At 36.5% G+C, this 21497-nt stretch overlaps 1 protein-coding gene across 1 annotated transcript in view; it reads left to right on the top strand.

Annotated features, from left to right (window-relative positions):
* PDZD8 (PDZ domain containing 8) overlaps positions 1 to 21497 on the top strand; it is a 52369-nt gene that overhangs the window by 4321 nt on the left and 26551 nt on the right. Inside the window, exons 2-3 of the mRNA XM_058841245.1 lie at positions 12815 to 12937; positions 16924 to 17026. Coding sequence (XP_058697228.1) covers positions 12815 to 12937; positions 16924 to 17026 — 226 coding nt within the window. The remainder of the gene's footprint in view (positions 1 to 12814; positions 12938 to 16923; positions 17027 to 21497) is intronic.

The following is a 21497-nucleotide window of genomic DNA, read 5'->3' as shown; positions in this document are numbered from 1 at the left end:
GTAGTAGAATTTAAGTAAATGCCTGCATGTAAGGGTGCTGGTAAAATCCAGTGAATGTAGGCTGGGTTTTTTTGGTTTGTTTTTTTTTTTTGGTCATCATTGATAAAGGATTTATGTATTTCTATTGATAATAGCAATAGTTAATTTTTTGTCGTTAATATTAATGTATTTGTTGCTTTATAATATAAATGCAAACAGCTTTTCTGCAAACATTTTGGTATGTCAGAGCAGTGTCTGGTTCAGATGTGGGGAAGATCTAATACAACCTTGTTTTCATGTAGATTTCTTTTAATAGACCATGGCAGTGAATACTGTCAGCACAAAGTGGAGTTTATCTCGTGGCCTGAGTCCAGCCTTTGGTTTTTCATTGTATACACTCAAACAGTTCTTTAATGCTATAGACACTGTTCATGTTGGTTTGAACTTTATCATGTCCCTGTGTTAGATCTCTAATGAGCTCTACTGTGCTCATTAACCTTTTATTAAGTCGCTTATGGTGACAGCCTTGCTGTGCCCCCCCTCACCTCAGGTTTATCAGTGCACTGATTCTGCTGTGTCTATCCTGTTCCTAATAGTTGGGTGTATTTTTGCTCTTTTGTACAGCTCCTGATTTTGCTTTTAGATTTTGGTTTCCTTCTAGGCAATAAAAATACACTTTGCCATAATAAAGATACAGAGCCTGTTGTGTATATGTAAAGTCCTTTTTGTGCCAAAATTGAACTTATTGGTGTTTCTTAAACAGTGATGTAAAAAACCTGATACTGCCTTTTACTTAAATTACACATCTCGCAAGTTCATCCATTCAGATTCTAAGCAGACCAGGTGTTGCCTCAGCAGTGTGGGTCAGTTCTGTATATTTTAAAAACACTTTTCTCCTTAGCTTGTTACATTAAAAAAAAAAAATATTTTGTATTGATACTAGCCTGCTTTGGGAAACTCTGCTTTATTTTAATGTGTGCTACCACAGAGGGGAATAACTTTCTTTTCTTTATAAATAGTCTCACAAAGCATTGTTTCTACCATTTCTGTATTGGGTGTTTAGATGACCTCCTCTGGCTTCCGGTATGAATTATCCTTAGAACTGATCATTTGCAATATATTTAGTCATGTTAAATAGTTTTGTGCTTTATTTGGAAGCTGGGGCTATATTGAATTTCTCTGGGAAGAAAATTAGACGAACCTATTTTTATTTACCATTATAGAATGCAATTTGAGGGTTACATAGTAGTTTCCTATTTTTGGCAAAACTTAAGTCTAGAAGTAATGTAAATAGCTATTGATTTGAAATGTGTTCTACAATAGAAATTACCTCATAATGAGGAAATGGAGGTATTGGAAAAAGTATAAAATTTAAAAAAGTATGTATTATTCATATGATGACCAGAAATATTCAGATCTTGGGACTGTGATCATGTCTTTGCTTCAGAGACCTTTCTCTGTAGCTGCTGCAAAGGGAGGGTTTTTTGTTTCTTTTTTTTTTTTTTTTTTTTAGTGGATTTCTGCTGTAGTTGATATGAATCTCTCACTGGTTAAATCTGTAAGACACTCCTGTTTGAAGTTCTCATTCCTACTGCTGCTGAAAGGAAAGAGGGGTGATTTGTTTGTTTGTTGGTTCTATTGAGTTTTTTAACACCATGCCTATTTTAGATACAAAACTCATCTACTGTACAAAAGCATTAAAAAAGCCTCCAGGATCTGAGTCCTTTTCTGCTCCACAAAAATTGATGGTAAAGCAGCGCTGTAATTTTCAGACTGTCCCAGAGATACTGCCTTGAATGATGCCAGCACAGACTATTCTGTTAATGGCAAAGTGGTGATAATTTCACTCAGTAGATCTGTCTGGAGTCAGTAGTTTCATGCTTGGAAGATTATCTTAGTAGTAGATGGACAAGCGGTTTTTCTTAGTCTTAGAGGAATTGGATAAATGGGTCTGTAGGTAACCTTACACACAATGAGCACAACCAAACCTCAGAACAGTAAATATTTTTATTTTTTCTGAGGCTTCTACATGTAGAAGGAAGCTTTTTGTAGTGCAGGGCTTTTTACTGTTTTATTTTAGGAGAGCACCATCTCAGGCAAACATTATTTCTGGAGGGTCACTAAGTACAAGTTTCTTAAGATTGTATGAAATTGTATGGTACAGTGTCTGTATGTAAACCTTACGTAGCTAGCAAGTTCAAATCCATGAGTTCTCAGGGTTTTGAAACATTTTTAGTCGTATTCACCAGCTTCGGCACTTCATGAGTTTTTACACTGGAAAGATTGAGTTCTGAAAGAATGCCAGTTTGAAACTTGTTCATAGTAAAGTCAGATTTAATGAGTGACCAGCTACATACCAGACATTTCCCAGTATACAGGTGGCATTCTTTTCAGCTTAAGAGTGAGCCTTTTCCTGTGGTTAGTCAACAAATCTTGCATTTTCTATTCTTACCTACAAGGGTGAGGAGCTAACACATCACTGACTTGAGACAGATTACTGAAAAAATTTGGAGACCAGTGGTATGGGACAAAGAAAAAATCTCAGTGAGGGGGAAAGGAATATATTTTGGTGATTTGTATCTGCCTTTGCTGCAGATAGAAATCCAACCAGTATAATTGATCTGAAAATAGGACCTCCTGGAACTTTCCTTCCTTGCGACAGTATATAAAACACTGTACCATAATAAAAAAATTTACCTCATTTAATCCTTTGCTAGTTTCTATTTAAAAGTTACTTGATCTTAGTCCTGCAGTGAACTTTCATGTGGATAGTGAATAAGGACTCTGAAAAATCTGCTAAGGTTTATTTAGTACTTGATGGTGTTTTGTATACACCAGCATTGAGACCACATTTCTGTTCATCCGGAGTCTGATCTTGAACTGATCATGCTGCTCAGTGAACACAAATATGGATATTTTTATTCAGTTGTCCTAATCTGTGTTGCTTTCAATACATTTAAATAAAACATGAAATAAGCAGTAGTAGTATTTATTTTTTTTAAGGTAGCTTATTTCAAAATATAGATCATATAGGAGTTAATGACTTTGCTGAACTGTAGGCACCTAAGAAATGTCTGGATTTGGTTCTGAGCCTGTCTGGTGCAGCAGGGAGGTGTGTTCAGGCTCTGGAACTGGGCTTTTCTGAACCACCTTCTACAGGCTGTATTATGTTTTTTAGACTCTGGATAGATAATATGATTAATGTTCCCCACTTGTCACATGGAACTGAACACTGTGTCTTCCTGGGGAGATTAATTCAAGGAACAAAGGTACAGAATTTACCTGTGAAGATGTGTAGCTAATAGAGCTTTCAGTAGCTCACTGAATGTAAAAATGTAGGAGTGTTTTTTTGTCAAACGTATTTATATATTCTAAATGCATGAAACAGTTAATCTTTTACTGGCAAATGACACTGGATCAGAAAGCTCTTAGAAGCAGCCTGGATAAGGACAGTAGGTTTTAGTGGGGTAGAGCAGTGTAGTGCTGGTGAAGCTCAGCCTCAAGCTGCTGGATTCACTACTGGAGCTCGGCCTTTCATGGTCTGGCTTTCTGTGGGAAGCTGCTTATTCTGCATTCTTGCAGAGATGGCCTAAAGTCACACTTTGTTCCTGTGTTTACAGTTCATGTTCAGACTTGTTCGATTTAAAACTGTTTCAACCTTTGGGTATTCTTTATATTGTTTTTTTTCTTTAGAGTATACTAAAGGACTTTTAACACTTCTAGGATTAATAAGCTTTATTTTCTAAACTGAGTATGGAGAGAAATTAGCAACCCACATAGGTGGGTTATATTAATAGATAATTTATGTCCATCCCAGTCTGTTAAAATCCCTGAATTGTGGAACTACATAAAAACTTTGCGTTGTGATCTCAAACTGTCCTTTCATCCAGAAAAGAAGCAATGATCCAATGTGATGATGAAGATTCCTACACTTGCCCAAAGCTTTTGGGTACATCTGCTTCCATAAGAACCCTTCCTTCTGGAGGCACTCCTACCTTTGTGGAGCCCTGCCTGAGTTATTAAATCCTCTCAGGACTGCTGTAGGACTCAGCTGGAGGCTGGCAGTGTTTTAGACCTGTCTGTGGCCAAACACAGCTCTGCAAACTGCCAGGAGATGCTGGGCATAGCAGAGAATAAAAGAAAGAGAAGGAAAACCTTAAATTTTGTAAGGTAAAAAAAAAAAAAAAAATCACAGAAATTGTTGTTCAGCCCTAAGTTGGGCTCTGGAGAGCTGCTTGGCTTGCTATTTTTTTTTCCCTCTACTAGCTGCTCTAATTCATTTTAGCCTTAAAACTGTTGGGTACAACTTACCTTCATAACAATTCCCCTGTTCAGTGTTGCTGAAGTTCAGCAGAATGGCCTGTGAGGAGCAGTGTCCCCAGCCCTCTCCTTTAAACTTTTCATAAGGAATTCTACTACAGCAATAGAGTTCATACATTTTTGAAGGCATACCAGATGGCATAAAGCTCTGACTGAAATAGAGTGTATTACAGTGATCAGCTGATGATAGTTAATCACACTGTTACACACACTCAAAGATAGTAATTAATTGCTAGATATGACTAGCATAGAATTTAATTAGGATAATCATTTGGGAATTAATTTTTTGACAGTTTTTTGTTGCTGTGGCTGAAAAACTCACAGGGGCTCTGAGATGTAAATCAAAAAAAAGTATTTCTTACTTTCTGTCTTCTAAAAATTATCTGATGATATCTAGGAAATCATAACACATACTTTGGTCCTGACTTTCTTAACTGGGACCTAATGCTGAGCAGGATATTCTCCTGCATCAATGTCAATGGCAGCATTGCTATGAAAAATGCTCACTCAGCAGGAAATGTGTATAAATATTAAAATCTACTTTTGTAACAGTATTAAAGTACAAGATTGTGGTGTTTTCCAGTGGAATGAAGATAGTAATACTGGTAGTAAAACTACTACCATATATGTAAAATGCTTTAAATTATGCTTTAAGCTGTGAAAAATATCCTGTCACTTACGTTTTATATGTAGTATCTTAAATGAAACCCACTGAGTAGTAAAAATTGAAATGGACTTTTAAATGAATGTCACTTGTGTAGCAAATGGTTTCAACCACTATTAAACCATTATTCCAGTTTGTCTGAGCTCAAATATGAAGATCCAGTCTTGCTGTGACAAGGCACTGGGCTTCCTGGTGGTGTTTGCATCACCTCTGAATGATCTGGCTTGGTGAATAGTTCCTAAGTAATTAACCAGAGGAAATGACTCCAAAAACTTCAAGTTGTGTGTGTTTTGTTGGTTTGTTTTTGTTGCTTTTTTTAAGAATAACTGCATACTTGCTAACAAAACTTGATGCAGTATGTTAGAAGAAACAAAACAAGCTGATATTTCTAAGCAAAGAGAGCCCAGTGAATTAGAAAGGGAGGTGGGGTGGGAACAGCAGTGTTAGGCAGTGGTATTGTTCTAAAACAATATTACAAAAACTCAGATGGTTTTTTTCTTTTCCTCTGTTCCTCTGAATGAAGGGCAAATTAGAGAAAGTATCCAAATTCATAATTTGAACAGCTGCATCTATCAAATGTAATCACAAGTCCTAAGTGTAACTTGCCACGAGTGATGCAGGATTTGGAAAGTGCAGGAATCCTTCCTGTTAATTAACCTCACAAACCCTTCCTGTGTTTGATTGTCAACAGTGGTGCCTCAGGTCATGTCCAGACTGAGCCTCTGTGTTACTTGATCCTGTTTACAGTATGGGTCTATTAATAAAATGCTGTGACTTGCCTGTGGTGTCATCTTTGCTTGGGGGACAGCTGGCAAGTACATGGCCATGGTGTGTCCCTGGGTCCATTCGTGCCCTCCCCAGCACTGCAGTCCCTGAGCTCCCTGCAAACCAGCCCATAATGACTGCTCCTCACAGCTGCAGGGTGAGCTGTCAGTCACCTGCTTTGAAAATGCTACTGCCAAGCCTGAGCTCCCAGGCTGTGAACTGGAGCATCTTCTGTCTTGTCAGAAGTGACTGCGTAAATGTAGATTGAGGAGAAGCCTCTGCAGTTCAAGCATTTTTAAAACTGACTGGAGGAGTGAGGATAAACCTTGGGAAGCTCTCTTGCCTAGAATTCACAACAGATAACAAATATTTTTTTCACTTTCAGTTTACAGCTGTCAGAGACTCCTTTCAGCAGTGAGACAGTTGTTTTCTGTTTAAGCACCCTGTAAGACATATTTTTTCACATGGATATAGACTGGGGTTTAGAGCAGAGGATTAAAACACTTCAGCTCAGCGATTGAGTCATGTTCAGAGCTCAGACTTCTCAGAGAACATCATCATTTTACTGTAACCAGGATTGCAGACCGGTGATGTTTGGATAGACTTGAGACTTCCTTATGGTAGAACAATCTGCTGAAGTGAGCAAAAGCCAATGTTTGCCTAGAACCAGTCATTGGGACCAATCTCTGATCCATCTGGCTGAAGATAGAGTTTTGGTGTGGCTTGGGTTTTATTTGGTTTTTGTGTGTGCTTTTTATTCTTTGTTAATTTTTTTCCTGCTGCTGTTTTCCTTGACTGCCTAATAGCTGGTTGCTAAACCACACCTATTTCTCTTTCAGCTCTACGTGAACATAAGCATATTCTGTGTTTTCTGTCCCATTTGGAGCCACAACAATTCCAGCTTTTTGGTTAGACACGGAAATTTTGTCTTCATCCTGTCTAAATTACAGCAGGTTTTTCATCCCTTAATTTGAATCACCAGAACCTGAAAATTCAGGGATCAAACAAGTATTGATGTTAACATTGAGTTAACAAAGCTTTTTCAGTATTTTTGCAATTTAGAATTTGGGAAGCTAGAGTTCCTGAAATGCAAAAAAGTATGAACTTGGTCAAGTTATTCTGGTTTGTGCTGATAAGAAAGAAGTTCTGGTAAGGTTTATTTTTTACCTGTGGCTATTCCAATACAGGCAGTAAAACCATATAGTTAAGACTGTCCATGTTATATTTGCAATTTCTGTTATGTAAGCAGGGAAAAAAACTATAATATTTTTTGAAGAAGCTACTAGACTGCATTTATTCTTTTATTTGTTCTCGTGGAAGTCAAGAACAAATTGAAGTTTGAGAAGTGTCTTAAGTGTATGATTCAAGATATACCTCAGAATTACTGAGAAGAAAAGAGACTATTTTAAAAATCTGGAAATGTGTGAAACTTCTTTGAAGAAAAAAAAAAAAAAGAATAGTAAAATCCTTGTTTTGCCTTTTTTTTCTTTTGAGATCTTGGTTTAAAAAAAAAGAGGGACTGTTCATATATTGAGACCTTGTGTGTATGAGCCTCCTACATATGTGTGGCAGAATATCCTGTAACTGTGGGTGGATTACTAGATCTGATTTGCAGTTTGCCATAAAACTTCCTAGAAGATAAACACTTTCTTATTGTAGTGTTTTTTCAGGCTTCTTGTCAGCCAGATTTTCATGGCTTTGAGTAAAGCTGAAATTAGTCTTATTTGTTAAAGAAATCTAGTATAATTTGAATTGTTAGAAGTCCTCTAGGTGTGAATACTGGTGCAGCTCAGCAGCAGAAATTAGTGGAAACTGGAAAATTGCTTTTCTAAAATCTATAAAAAAATATACAAAGAAACCAGTACTGCTACTTTTTTTGTTGTTCAAATTAAGGATAAGCCTTATTTTTATATCTTCAGGGTGAAGAATGATATAAGCTGTTGACATTATAATACCTGACAACTGTAAATGTTAGCTGATAAGCACTTTTAAAATCTTACTAAGGCGATCGTGTCTTTTTAGGAGTGGGTTGTAATATTTTAGAATTTTTGTAGAAGTAAAACTTCATCTTAATTACATGCACTGTAAGAATAGAGGATTTCTTCATATCTTAAAATATCTGGTCTCAATCACTCTTTGAAATTTACACACTTTCCAAGTGCCTGACTTGTGTTTCTGTAACTCAGGTGAAAAACACAATCTAAAAATGACTCAATTCTGTTGTGTAATTAGTTGAACCTTTTGATTAATCCCCAAACTGAAAATAAATCCCGCAGTTATTCTTTAAATAGTACTTTAGATACTAGAATCTTCACACACAGTATCATTTGCAAAATTGAAAGCTACTAAACACTGTCTCTCTCTTTAGATTGTGATAGAATTCTGCTTAACATTCTAGATTAAACTTAAGACTTGCAGTGCATTCAGAGTAGCTTTATGCCAAAGATGCTTGTATTTTTGGTTGATTTCTTCTTCTAAGGTTTAAAATAGTTTTGCTTTTTATTGAAATTCATTTCGGTTAGTGTAACTTAAAAATTCCCAAACCTGAAAAAGTTTCATCTTTATGTCAATAGTGTTGGGATTAATAGCATACAAGTGTCTAATGTGGTCTTAAACTGATATTCAGTAATTTTACACACTGTTTTAGATACCAAACTTCCTTTATAAAACCAGAGAAAAAAAGTTACTCTACCTGTAACTTATTCTAGAAAATTATTCTCGCTTCCTAGCAAAAGCTCTACAAAATCCCACCTCCTGCACTTGGAAATTAAACTAAGACTTTCTGCTTTTCCAAGTAGGAGATGGAATACTGAGAGCTTTTGACTTTTGTTCCTGTCTCTGTTTAGCTCTGAACAATTTATTGTTTTTTTTTTTACTGTTGTTCTGGATATTCTTAACTGATGCAATGAGCAGACACAGAAGCATATGGTTATCATACCAGAAAAATCAATATTTTTTTAGTTCTCATTAGATTTCCGCATGCAACTAAAAATATTATTAAGTAGGTACTGAGGGGAGCAGTTAATTTGGGGATTAGGTTAATTAAACTAAGGTACGTATAAATGACCTCTGTCTTATTTTCTGTTAAAAAATGGCTAAAGGACCACAAAACAATAATCACAGAATAGTGAATTTAAATTAAAGGGAATGTAGGTCAGACATCTTTAAAATTAAATCACCAAATCCAGACTTGTTCCAAGTAGATGAGTTCTGCCTCCCAAAACTGGCAACTGGACGGGAGAATTCTCCCCATTCAGGGGCTGAAAGCACTCAAAATGACGGGAGTAAGCTTGATGTGCTTGGGTTTTTCTGGATACACTTTTGGTCTAGACTTTGAAGGAGGTGGTGATGAGAAGGGAATGAGTCACTGAAGAGCAAATGAGCCACTGAAGTGACTCTGAAGTCTGGCATGAGCGGAGGGTAGAAGGACTTCACGTCAAGGAGACACTGCCTGCAGTGGCTGGAAACATTTTTGCTGTGTGCTGTGTGTGGAAAAGCTTAGTATTGTGCTATTTTAGTGTCTACCTTTAATCCTATGTATTATTTCAATAACTTTGTCTTAATTACTTTCAGTATAATCATCTAATTCCTTGTGTGAAGGAGGAATTTTTGCTGTTTGTATCTTGCAGTTGTTAAACACTCACTATGCTACAGCCTCTTTCAAATTTAAATGTTTCTATAGGGTTTCACTTGCTGAAATGTCACATGAAGTTTGATTGATGGATATTCCTCTTCATATTAATGCTAGGTTTTAGCCAGCATTTTCTTAATAGTGTGCTGTCTGAATTTCAGACCTTTGGACAAATAAGATGAGTTTGTGGAGGGATTTTGGTAATTTAAAAACAAGTTGAAAAGACACTATAAGCATTTAATATAAAGCACTTTTAAAGGCTTTCTGCAGAGACAGCGTCCTGCCAAACAGAAGGAGAGGAATGATGTCTCTGTAAGAGCCTGTGCCCTGCTTTTAAAAGGTGGGGAGGTTTGCAGGCTTTTCCTACCATGGGGAAAAAGATGGGAGAGCCTGTGATGCCTGACCCTGTTGGGAACATGGATTTCCTGTGTGTGGTTTTACAGCACAAGGAACGGACCCACCCTGTTGCCAGCAGTCCCCATGTGGGTCTGTATTAGTTCACCAACTCCCAGTGGGAAAGACTTTCCAAATCAATAGTGTTGTCTTGCACTTGAATCTCTGACAACAGTTCAGTTTCCTAATATGTAATTGAAATCTGCAGGAAATAGTAATTTGTCTGATGTTTAATTTTGGAAATGCACAAACTCTGGAAATTAAATAGATAACTGCTATGATATAAATTTGGAAGTCTTCAGAGCAGCACTAAAACATTAAAAATGCATTTAATGTGGGATATTCAGCTCTTTATATGTTGCTAGTGCCAATGGAAGTAGTTGATGTGCTCGGTTGTTTTTTTTGCTAATGATTTTGCAAATTAATTGTGATAAGAATGTGAACGTAAGTGCTTGTTGTAAATTAAACATGATGTTGAGAGTGCATTTTAATCCCATATGTGTAGAAAAATTTAAGAAGTGCTGCATAAAGTCTCCCATACACTGCTAAGTGTTTTATATATTATTGTATATAACAGTATTGGTATTTTAGAATTAATTCCTCTTTAATTCATTGCTGTATAAATTTTTAAAAAAATATTTTGAAAATAGAAATCAAAATTACAGTAAACATTGTCTTAATCTAGCAAGGAAAATGGCTTTTTCTGGGGATTATTTCATTATTTTGTGTTGCACTAACACTTTATTCTGAAGTCACTTGAGGATGATGGTTTTGGTTTGAATATGTAGGTGGATATGTTTGCATCCTACTGGAATGTTTCAGTCTGTTATTTTGCTTTTCTGGTTTGTTCTTACTTTTAGCATATAAAATAGATTTGTCCAAGTGTGTGTTCTTGTAAATGGCCTGCAGGATGTGTGCCATATGTAAGCAAATGACATTTGAAGTACCAACACTTTTAGCATGATATTTGCAGAAATTGGGGGAACTAATGGTAACCTACTGAATCCTTCTTCCTTTGTCTTTTTTTCCCTGCCAGAAATCTTGTTTCAGTAAGTCACTGAAGCTCAGAATGGTTGTTGTTAGTTTGGTGCTCCAATGGAAAACTGTCTTTATAACAGATTTGAGAGAAGGCATATTGTATTGGCAGTTGCTGTAGTAATTGAAAAGTAGTTTATTAGTGCTTAAAGATCTTCAAACCTACAGGTACCTATTCACTCAAAACTTGGCATTACTTTCCCCTGTGCTTTCCTAGCTCTTCCTTTTCTGCCTAACAAAATCTGAGCTAAGTCTGTATTTTGAGGGGGTAAAATCATTCCTAACAGGAACAGGGTGAAGTGAGAAATGTGAGGTGGGTCTGTGTGGGAAGGTGACCGGTAGGAAGGTGGTGTGAAGTTTTGTGGAATCAAAACACTGGGTTCATCTTGGTGGTTTTTTTGCCTACCCTTGTGATGCTTGCTATTACTTTAGTAATTCAAGAACTATAAAGGAAGATTATGAGTACAGTACCAGATCAGCCAGTACTTGAATAAGGCATATTTTGACTTAGTTATTTGTGGTATACTCATAAACCTAAACGGTGGCCAAAGTGATTTAATAGCCTCATATTTTTCATGCACAAGACTTTTTTTAAAAAGTATTTAAAACTGAGTATTTTTATGTGACGTGTTTCAAAATGGTTTTCCTCAAGAAGGAGTTAATGAGGGAGAAACTTGGAACCAAATTAAAGTTAGAAGTTGAATTGGATTTCAGGAAAATAGCTGGAGTGTTGAGTTGTGTTTATTCACAAAGAGAACAAAAGAAATGTCTTTCTCATGGCTCTGTACGAGGCTGTTGCTCGTACAAAACTGAAGTGTCTTGAATCAGAGCATGGAGCTCCCTCCCAAAGTGTGTGCTGACAGTTAAAGGATGCTTAATTATTTATTTGAATTTCTGAAACTCTTCAGTTTGGCTCCATGTGACTGTTTCCTGAACATATTGTGATCCCTGAATGTGACAAGCAGATGCCTCTGGTGGTTGAGCAAGCAGTACTTATGAAAGACTTCTTTCTCATGAAATGGCAGAGACATCCTGCAGGCTGTGCTGCTCCTCTCCTGCGATTTGTAAATCTCCACACAAATAACTGCTGGGAGGCTGCATCAGTGACAGAGGATGGAAACCAAGGCACAAGGCAGTGCTAGGAAATTAGAACAATAAATAAAGACAGAAAGAAGGAATACCCTGTAAGAGGTTTTTGAGTTTTTTTCAAAAACTTTAGTTCAGACGCTGTGATACCGTTCTTTGTGCAGGGTTGTGGCCCTTGCTGTTGGGATTGCCTTTGTGTATCAGCCGTGTATTGGGGCTGCAGCTGTGCAGCCTCTCCCCCTCTTTCTCTCCCTCAGATCAGGGCTGTGTCCTACACCAGAGCACTATCACTCGAAAACCAAATTGGTATTTATAACTCAGCGTTTTCTAATCAAAGAGAGAGAATTATGTGGTGAGATAGTCGGTGTTTTACACATATTATCTTGAACATGAGCTGCTTTTCCTGTGAATCACATGCTGCAGGGGGGGAAATAAAGCTTAGAGGCAAATGTTTAGAATACCTGTATCTTTATTTTTATTCAAGAAGACTGGCTAAACCTAAAGTTTCCTACGAAGTGAGAGAAGAATCAGTCTGGGTAACTAAAGTGAAGTGTTCAGGATGTGCCAACGGCACCATCATAAAAAGTTTAAGCTTTAGGGTCAAAACGTTATTTTCATCTTTCTGTGCTGTGATGGTTATGTAGATAAACATGCTGTGTGATTTTTACCAGCTTCCCACTTCCTCAAAATTATCTGTGCTAGTAGATGTAACTCAGTCTATTCCTGTGAATCAGTTTTTGTTTGTATTGTCCAGTCTGCTGCATTCAAAAAGCTTTAGTAGCTCTTGCTCATTCCTTTTGACCAATGAATTTGTAGGAATGGCAATATTTCTCTTTTTGAAGAGTGTTAAAGATTCATTATCGTCCTGTTACCATTTTTATATTTTTGTGTTTTCATGTTGTGGAATTTGAATTAAGAGAGGTTTCTTCTGTATTTTTCAGGTTCAAGCCATTTTTTCCAATTCAAGTATTGCCATCTGCTGAATATGAAGACCGAGACCTCTGTATACAGGATTTGCTATTGACAGAAGGTCGACTGAAGGTCACGTTAATTGAATGTACAAGGTATATTTTTGTGCTCATTCTTGACTAAGAAAGGACCTGTGTTTGCTAAGTTTGTAGTAATTACAGTTGTAGGCCAGTTCTGATTGTCAAAGTGGAAGCTTTGGTGTGATGACTGCATTTTAAACAAGAAATGTACTTGTCTTGAAGTAAAAATGAACAAATGAAAGTTGCAGTTACTTTCTGAGGCACTTCTGGTTTGTGTCGGGGCAAGCCTTTGCCTTTCTGAATTTTGCCTGGTTACAAGCTAATCAGTGCCTCCTCTTACTTGCTTGGTTTGCTTTTCTGCCACACCAAATTATGAGTCTCTTTCCAGGACAATGTAAGTGTTGTAATTATATTACTGTATTATGTAAGCAAAGGGAAATAATTATTTCACTCAGTCTTACTTAGAGCAATCCAATTCACTTTTATATGGCATTATTTATTGTCTTGGTCTTGAACAAAGTAATAGAAAGAAATAAAATCTACTTCCTTCATGGACTGAAGAGAATATTATTCTCTTCAAAGCTGGAGAAAAGGTGTGTGGGCTCTTGGTTTATTGGGGTTTTTTTGTCAGGCCTCTTGGTTCATGTTAGATCTTATCCAAGTAGTGCTAAGGCTTTGATCTAGTTATGTGCAGTTCTACTCTTTATGAACTTAACTGCTTTGCAGAAAGACTCTTTTTTTTTTTAACCTCTTCTTTTCATTGCTTGTCATTTTTCATTGCTATTTCAACTCTGCTTTGCACTTTCTTTCTGTAGCACTGTGCAACCATTTGGGCTGTATTTGCTGTACTGATGTGATTTATCAGTGGTCAGGATTTCCTGAAGATAGTCTTCTGCTTCTAGGGGTTCTGTGGTGGCAGTAGAAAATATATTTTTGTGATAAAATTCCTGCTTACCTTGTCTCCCTATCTTTGTGGTGTTTTCTGTCAATGATCCAAGGATGCTAAATAACTTTTAAATCTGCATTCCTTGGCTTCCAGGAGTATTTCCCCTTTGACTGTTCTGAGTAAGGGAACTCTGATCTCTCTTCCTAGCAATTCTCCAATTTCAGCCCAGTGGTGCATTTGTTTTTATCCTGAGGACCAGAATGACCACCTTACACTGTGTGCAGTTGTTCTTGGTTTGGAAAGTAATCTTTTAAATGTTGTATTTCCTGAATCTGAAGCACTGTGCAGCATCAACTCCTGAGTTTCTTTGCTCAGTCTGACAAGAGAACCGCAGATTGCTCAGTCTGACATAATTCTTAACTCAGTATTTTCAGCTGTCACAGGTGCTTATCAGATGGCTGGGAGAGGATGCAGTTGCTGACTTGTCAGGTCTGACATAATCCAAGTGTTCTATGCAGCTTGGAATTTTTAAACACACACTAGAAAATCATCTCAACAGACGCTTCTCAGCTGAGCTGTCTGACTGTTGGACCCACAGTAATTCCTCAGATCTTCCAGTTTTCACATTCTTTTTCTGAACTAAACAGCTACAACTGCTGTCCACAGAGTCCCTCAGTGAGTAAACACTCTTGCTTTGCATCTGAAGAGGTTGATGAGCTAGAAAGAGAAATAGAGAATTTGGGTAGTGAAAGAAGAAACAAACAATATTTACAAAAGTAACAGTGATCAAATTTCCCTTTTCCACCAGGCCTCTATGAGCTGGTGTGGAGGCTGGCTGGGTCAATTCCCAGTGCAGCACTGTGTGCTGACATCCAGGGCTTTTGCACTTATATCTGCCATAGGAACCTGAACATTTTTCATTCTTTCATTCTCGTTCCAGAATGAAAGATCACTTTAATTTCTCTGTGGTTTTCAGTTTTGCTCAGTGCCCCAGAAGGCTTTATATTTTCTCAGTACAGTAGATGATCCTTGACTTCTTTACAGAATTTGAAAGTGGAATTCTTCTATCTAGTCAGGTAATAGAGTTCTGCTGCTTCTCCCATTTAAGTTTGGATATCAGTGGTGAAACTATAGTGGTAAAATGTTTAGCAAACTTTTTCTATATTGGGAATGGCTTGTTTAATTAAATTATACTCTTCGTAAGACCAAAAACTTGCACTTTTCACACTTCTTTTCTAATTGCAGGCTTGACCATAGCAATTTTCTGCTGTCATGCTGTTGAAAGAAAAATTAAATTTGCTCATAAATTAATGAAAGGATAGGAACTTTGATTTAAAGAAATAATAAGGAAGATGTCTTTTGGCATCAAATCTTTTGATTTGAATATGTCTTGCAAATCTGACCTGTACGAAAACCTCAAGTTTTCAAAAAATGCTCTCAAAAGAACATAATTGTTGCAAAAATGCTGTTATCTGTCATTATCTTAAAACTTTTAAGAAACAGGGGAAAAAAAAGCAACATTTTGGGTTTTTTTTGGTTTTTTTTAAAGAAACACTGTGAAGAAAGTAACATACCTCATAAACTCTGATTTTATTAGGCAAGAATACACTTCCAAAACTGTGCCATAAAGTGGGCACTTTGCAGTCTGTGAGATCTGGATATCTCTTTAAGATATAGTCATATATAATAATGTCAGTCTTTATGTGCAGCTGTCTTACAGGATACAGCACCTTTGTTTGCATATTAATGGAAATACTGTTCAAACAAAAATTTTCTTATTGTAGCAGAAGTTAAAATTTCACCTTTGTCTTTTTGAAATTGGAAGTTGAGCTCCAAACTCCAGCATGAGGAGCTCTTTAAAATTTAAATGTGTAGTTTGGCTATCTTGTGATGTGTTTGTTCACTTTACATCAGGTTAGCAGGTGCTGTTAACCCCCACCTGTAAGGTGAAATCACAATATGGCTCTTTGTTTTGCTTGTGACTTATGTTGCAGTTTTGGTTAAAAATTGTTCTATTCCTGTTTTGAGCTATCTCATATGCTTGTTTTTCTATCCAGTACAGCAAAAGAGAGGTGTTTACCCTTGAGTTATCTTAATTTTACCAGTTCTGATTATTGGTGAAAGTTGTCTTCAATAGCTTTACTTAATTTTCAAAGTATTTTTACTTAAAATCTCCACATATGAAAAATGAGGCACTTTTTGATTATAAGTATTTAACCTAGAAACATTATTTAACAATGTCAAGATAAACAGAGAAAATTGACATGTTCTTCTGACAGCTTTTGTCTGTATCATCTAAAGAGTTGTATAACACATCACAATCACAGATAAGATACTTGATGAAAGCTTACAAACTGTTCTTGTCAAATATATAGAAAGTATATATTTCTATATAGAACATATATAGAAAGTTTAGGGGAGAATTAAAATCTATCAGCTCTTTTGAATGAATAAGGTCTGTTTGAAGTTTTTATTTGAAAATATTTATCTGCTTCCAGCTCTGTGAGATAAGCTGTGAACAACTAGATTGCTGTTCTATAGCCTCAAGTTTATAGTCCAGGTTTTATTTCCTTTTATAGTACTAATATGTATCTGAAAAGCTTTGTAGCCTTCTGGAATATGGTATCATGCATGAAGAACCACTCTTTGTTATAAGTGCTACAAAAATCATAGATAAGAGGATCCCAGTTTAGTGAAATACAAATGTAAGCAGTAGTTAACTGACTTAATCTACAGTAGCACTCTCTTAAACCAACAAGAGCTTCACATGGTGATGTTTAGGACTAAAGTGGAAGATTCTCGTGGCTATTGTTACTCTTCTTAAAATAAAAGGGAAAAATGCCAATTGAACACTTTATTTAAAAACAAACCAACCAACCCCCACCCCTGAAAAAAGAAAGGAAAGCACTGTAGAAAAAAAAAAAGGTAACTCAAAAAACCCTGTAGCTAAAAATTCTGTTATATTTTATATTTTTGGAGTTTTTCCACTAGAGGGTGGCAGTGTCTTTCCTTTGGTGTAAGTCTGTGCAATCTGTTCTCTCTGGACTTCTACGTATACATATTGGTAATAAAAGTGTATACACTTATTTTATTTATGAAGAATAGAGACTTTAATGTGATACCTGGGATATATGTAATGATATTACAGTTCTTACCATTGGCTTTTCTATTTCAGGTTACTGATGTTTGGATCCTATGAAAGAGAAACAAATGTTCATTGCACAATGGAGCTGAGCAGTAATGTTTGGGAAGAAAAATCAAGAAGTTCTATTAAAACGGTAAAAAAAAAAAAAGGGTGTCATCTTTGCATATTGCAGTTTGTCTTATGCTCTTGATACATTGTCCAGAAAGTGTCTTTAGGCAGTGAAATGAGTGATACACCAGAAAAAACCAAACCCAAAACACAGCAGACCAGTTATTTAATTTTTAGTCAAGTTACCATGTATGGATCCCATCACATTCAGTTCTCACAACTGTGCTTGAAACTGTACCTGGTTTGAATATACTGTCCAGCTGCATTAAAACAAATAATGGAAAATATACATTTTTATAGCCCTGTTATATTTGGATGGGGCAGTGTTCAGAAAGCAGTGAGATTCACCTGTCTTTGCCTGGCCAGCATTGTAAGGTAATGTTTTACTAATTATTGCACTTGATAATGGGAGTTTAGCAGCACACAGCGTGCTGATTGCCTGCCTTTTTCCTGTGTGTGAGGGTGAGAATGACCTTTTTCTATTTCTTCAGAGAGGAGGTGAGATGTATGAAAGAGCCTTTTAGTTTTACATTAGGGGGATATTGTGTAAGTAATCAAACTGAATTGGGCTTGTGCTGAGCAATAAGTAGTGTGCTTATTGAAGAAACCCCCCCCAAAGCTTTAGAAAGACTTCATGTTAACAGTTGGTTTCATGTAAAGAAATCACTGGAACAAAAATCCCTGTCATGTGTTTTACTCTCTACTGAGTGCCACTAACTTAAGCCTGTGCCTTTGTTACATCTGACTGGAGTTGTGTTTGGAGACCAGCATCATTTTCCACATCTTGGAGCAGCAAGAATCCAGAATTTCAACATCTCATTCAGTTTTCCACCATTAAATTCCACTTTGCATTGGGTCTAGAATCCTTATAACAAATGCTGTGATATTTGTTTTCAGCTTACTGCATATTATGTTTTGCCAAAAAGGGTGTATGACTGAGCAACAGCTGCGTATGAAAACATGCACAGATCTGCAGGGTTGATGCTCTGGCAGTGAAGGTGGCAATGCATTGATTTACCAGTTCACACTTCTAGACAAATGAGCGTGTGATTATTTTTAGAAGTTGAGTAGCAGTGTTAGAACACATTCTTTTACACTCTAAAAAGAGAAGAGGAAAGGAAAAATGCTCTGCAGACACTGTGGCACTGATGTGTTTGTGACAGCAGATGGCAGTAGGAGTAAACGAGTGAGGGTGGAAGGGCTTTTTTTTTTTTAAAACTATGGAAAAGTACTCAGGGAGAGACTCTCAAAAGCTCATGTGTCAGTATCTAAAGTGAAATGGCAGGTTTTTAAATGAAGTGGCAATTTTAAAAAATGTCCTAAGGTTTTGGAAATGTGGCCCACAATGTACAGAGGGCTTTTTGCGCCTTTGTGGTGCAGTCCTTCATTAAGCATGTTCAACCACTGCTGGAGAGCAGAGACTCCTTAGCTTGGGGTGCTGCATCTCAAGCTCAGCTGGCACTGGAGAATTCACTGTGCCCAACCACCTTGAGCTTTTGAGGCCTCTGGAATGGTGGCCTGGTTTAAAGTCTCGATGTTGGTCAATATTGAAAATTAGAAGCTTGCAGAACCACTTTTTCGTTCTCAATTTATATTCAGCAGATATAGCAAAATCATGGAAATCTCTTTCCCATAGGAAATCCAGTTAAATTTGCAAATTATAAAATGTTAGGACATCTCACTGAGTGGTAAGATTTTCAAAGGTCCTCAAGCTTACACATTTAGCACTAGAACTTAGTTTGTTCTTTTCAGAAATATTAACTGTGTGATTAGTTAAATAGTAAGTCAAAAGGAAATAATAATGTTATTTTTCCAAACAAAAAGTTTACTTCTATCCTTAGTTGTGATTATTAGCCCTAATGCAATATTAACCATAAGGCAGCTGATGGCAATACTTAATACCTTTCTAATATTAAATCCTTATTCTAATGCTCATGTGTTCAATACTTACTCGAGGTGAGGTTAGAATGAACAACAACTTCAGAAACTACGAAAAAGAAATAGCAGACAAAGTTGAAGTGAAAAGTTAAAAGATACATTCTGGTTAAACAAGATCTAATTTGTACAAGCCTGACAAAGGCATGACAAGGCATTCAGACTATGTTCACAATGTTGCTGAGGACAATTCTTATAACTTTCTGTGCTTCCTGACATTTTCATTCTTCTTATTGCGTTAGTAGTAGTGAAAAAGATTAGACAGGTTTAATACTTTGTAATGAATTTTGGCAAGACTTTAATCTGATCCCAGAATTTATACAACATCAGTAGATGTCACAATTGATTTTGAAAAAAGATGCTGTGTTATTGAATATATCTGGAGCATTATTGAAGTGTCTGTTACAATACTAAGGTGTCTCAGCTTTATGTTTGTCAAATCTGAAACGTGAGTAAGACTTCAGAGAGTGATTTGGCACGTTCCCATGTGAAACACATAAACATCCTTAAATACTTTAATTACTAGTACTTGCTGCTGGAATTAACGTTAATCAGTGCACTGCTATGTAAAAATGATGTATGGCTAGGATACAGTAATTAGCATTAGCAGCATTGGATTACCTCACAGGTGTTCTATGTGAGATATCTCTAAATAATGAGATTCATGCTTGTAGATGTGAAGTGGAGGCTGTATCATGAATGTGGATGGTTATATCCACTGCACTGCCAGTCAGCAGTACCAGGTTGATTTCTACAAACAAAAAGAACAGTTCTATTTCCCTTGCAGCCCATCTGTTCAGAGTGAACCCTGGGCCCTCTCTACCCTTGGTGAGGCTCTTGCTGTGACTTTACCAGTGCCAGCACCTCCTGTGTAGTGTTGCGGAAGAACAGCATGGTTTTTCAGCAAAAATCAAAGTTTCTTTATGTATAAAAGGAAAATATAGTCTGCTTTCTTTAGAACTAGCAGAAGAATGGACATGGAGATGAACTTTTGAAGTATGAGTAGCAGAGACCTGAGGTAGCTTTTTAAGTACCTTGTGCATTGACTGCGGTGCCTCGACTGCTCTGGAGGTGCTGGTGCTTTTCTCTGGATCCACCTCTGTAGAGGAGAATGACTCAAAAGTGCAGTTATATTGAAGTGAGAATCTTTCTTCTTAAGAACTGCTCTGCAAATCTTTGTAGTCATGCTTCTTTTATCTATGTACTGATTTTTCTGATAAAGATTAAGTAATTTTCTAGAAATAGTGTAGGAACTATTGCAAAGGGATTGGTATCTTCTGCTAGTCTTATACCCAAAAAACTGTATGTAAACTGTGAATGGCTTGTGCTTTTTACTGGTTGTAAGAATATGAAGTAATGAGGAGAGGTTCTCTACTGCACATCAAAAATGTACCTGTTCTAAGTTTTTTCTTAAAGTCTTTTTTATAGAGATTCAGGAGCACAAGAGAACCATTATTGATCATTAAATAAGTAAACCCAGGAAAAATATAAGGGAACATCTTTAAACTCTGGTGTCAACTATGTTGTCTGAAGTGGTACTGTAAGAATAACCACAGGTTCATATTTCTCCACAGTTTCTTATTTCTACAGGCAGTAAGTATTGGGGCTTTCTGCTTGTTGATGGGGTTTCTCCATTACGATTTTTTGAAATCCCTTCTGTAAATATTAACTTTAGCAATACTGAAACTGCATTTCGTATTCTGCAGAGTAAAAATTTCCATCTAAAATGCCACGTCTGATGGCCCATAGGATTCACTCTTGTAGCAGTTGTCTCAGAAACACAGAAATATCTACTGAAGTAATCTAATAATACAATGAATTAAGGAATTAAGATAAGCATCCCAGTGCCTTTTTATGAATACTGCTTGGTGTTTTTTCCAGTCCATTCTGAACATTGTGGTCAGCACTGGACTAACTCAAGGGGAGGACCTATAACAGCATCTTTCAATATTGCACTCTGAAAAAAAAGAGCAATATTTCTCAGCTTTTCATAAAACTAAATTTCCTTTATCAGGGATTAAGGGAAACTTCAAGGTATTTCAGTACCATAACATATGAATCTAAAATGAAAAATAATGTAAATCAAATCCAGCACCTTCTGAAATGAGTTGCCTGAAGGTACTAAACTATAATGTCAAAATTTAAAGCAACTGTGAAATGTTAATTTGTGAATACATGGAGCTAAATGCCTCACAGTTGGCATTTCACTGTGCTTATTTAACAGCCTGCCATTTCAACATTTAATCCTATCAAAAGAAAGAAGGAGGATTAAAGCAAGAAAAGCTTTTTGAAAATGTCACTTTTTATGAAAATTCATGATCTTGTAAAACTTGGTAATATTTGTAAATACAATGGGGAATAGTTCTGAGATTTGTGCCTTACATAATATTCTGTAATCTGTCTTTCAAATAAACTTGAAGGCCATCAGGATTTTTTCAGTCTCATCCTAAACATTGAAGCTTTTTGACTTGAGGCTTCAGAAAGCTTTGCTGTGATTTAATGAACAACCTTCTGTGGAAATGCACTGTAGTTCTTTACTGCTTAGAGACTGTTGAATAGGA

Source organism: Poecile atricapillus, chromosome 6 (assembly GCF_030490865.1).
Source record: "Poecile atricapillus isolate bPoeAtr1 chromosome 6, bPoeAtr1.hap1, whole genome shotgun sequence".
Taxonomy (NCBI): Eukaryota; Metazoa; Chordata; class Aves; order Passeriformes; family Paridae; genus Poecile; species Poecile atricapillus.
The sequence above is the reverse complement of the archived record's forward strand: the minus strand, read 5'-3'. Positions and strand labels throughout refer to the sequence as shown.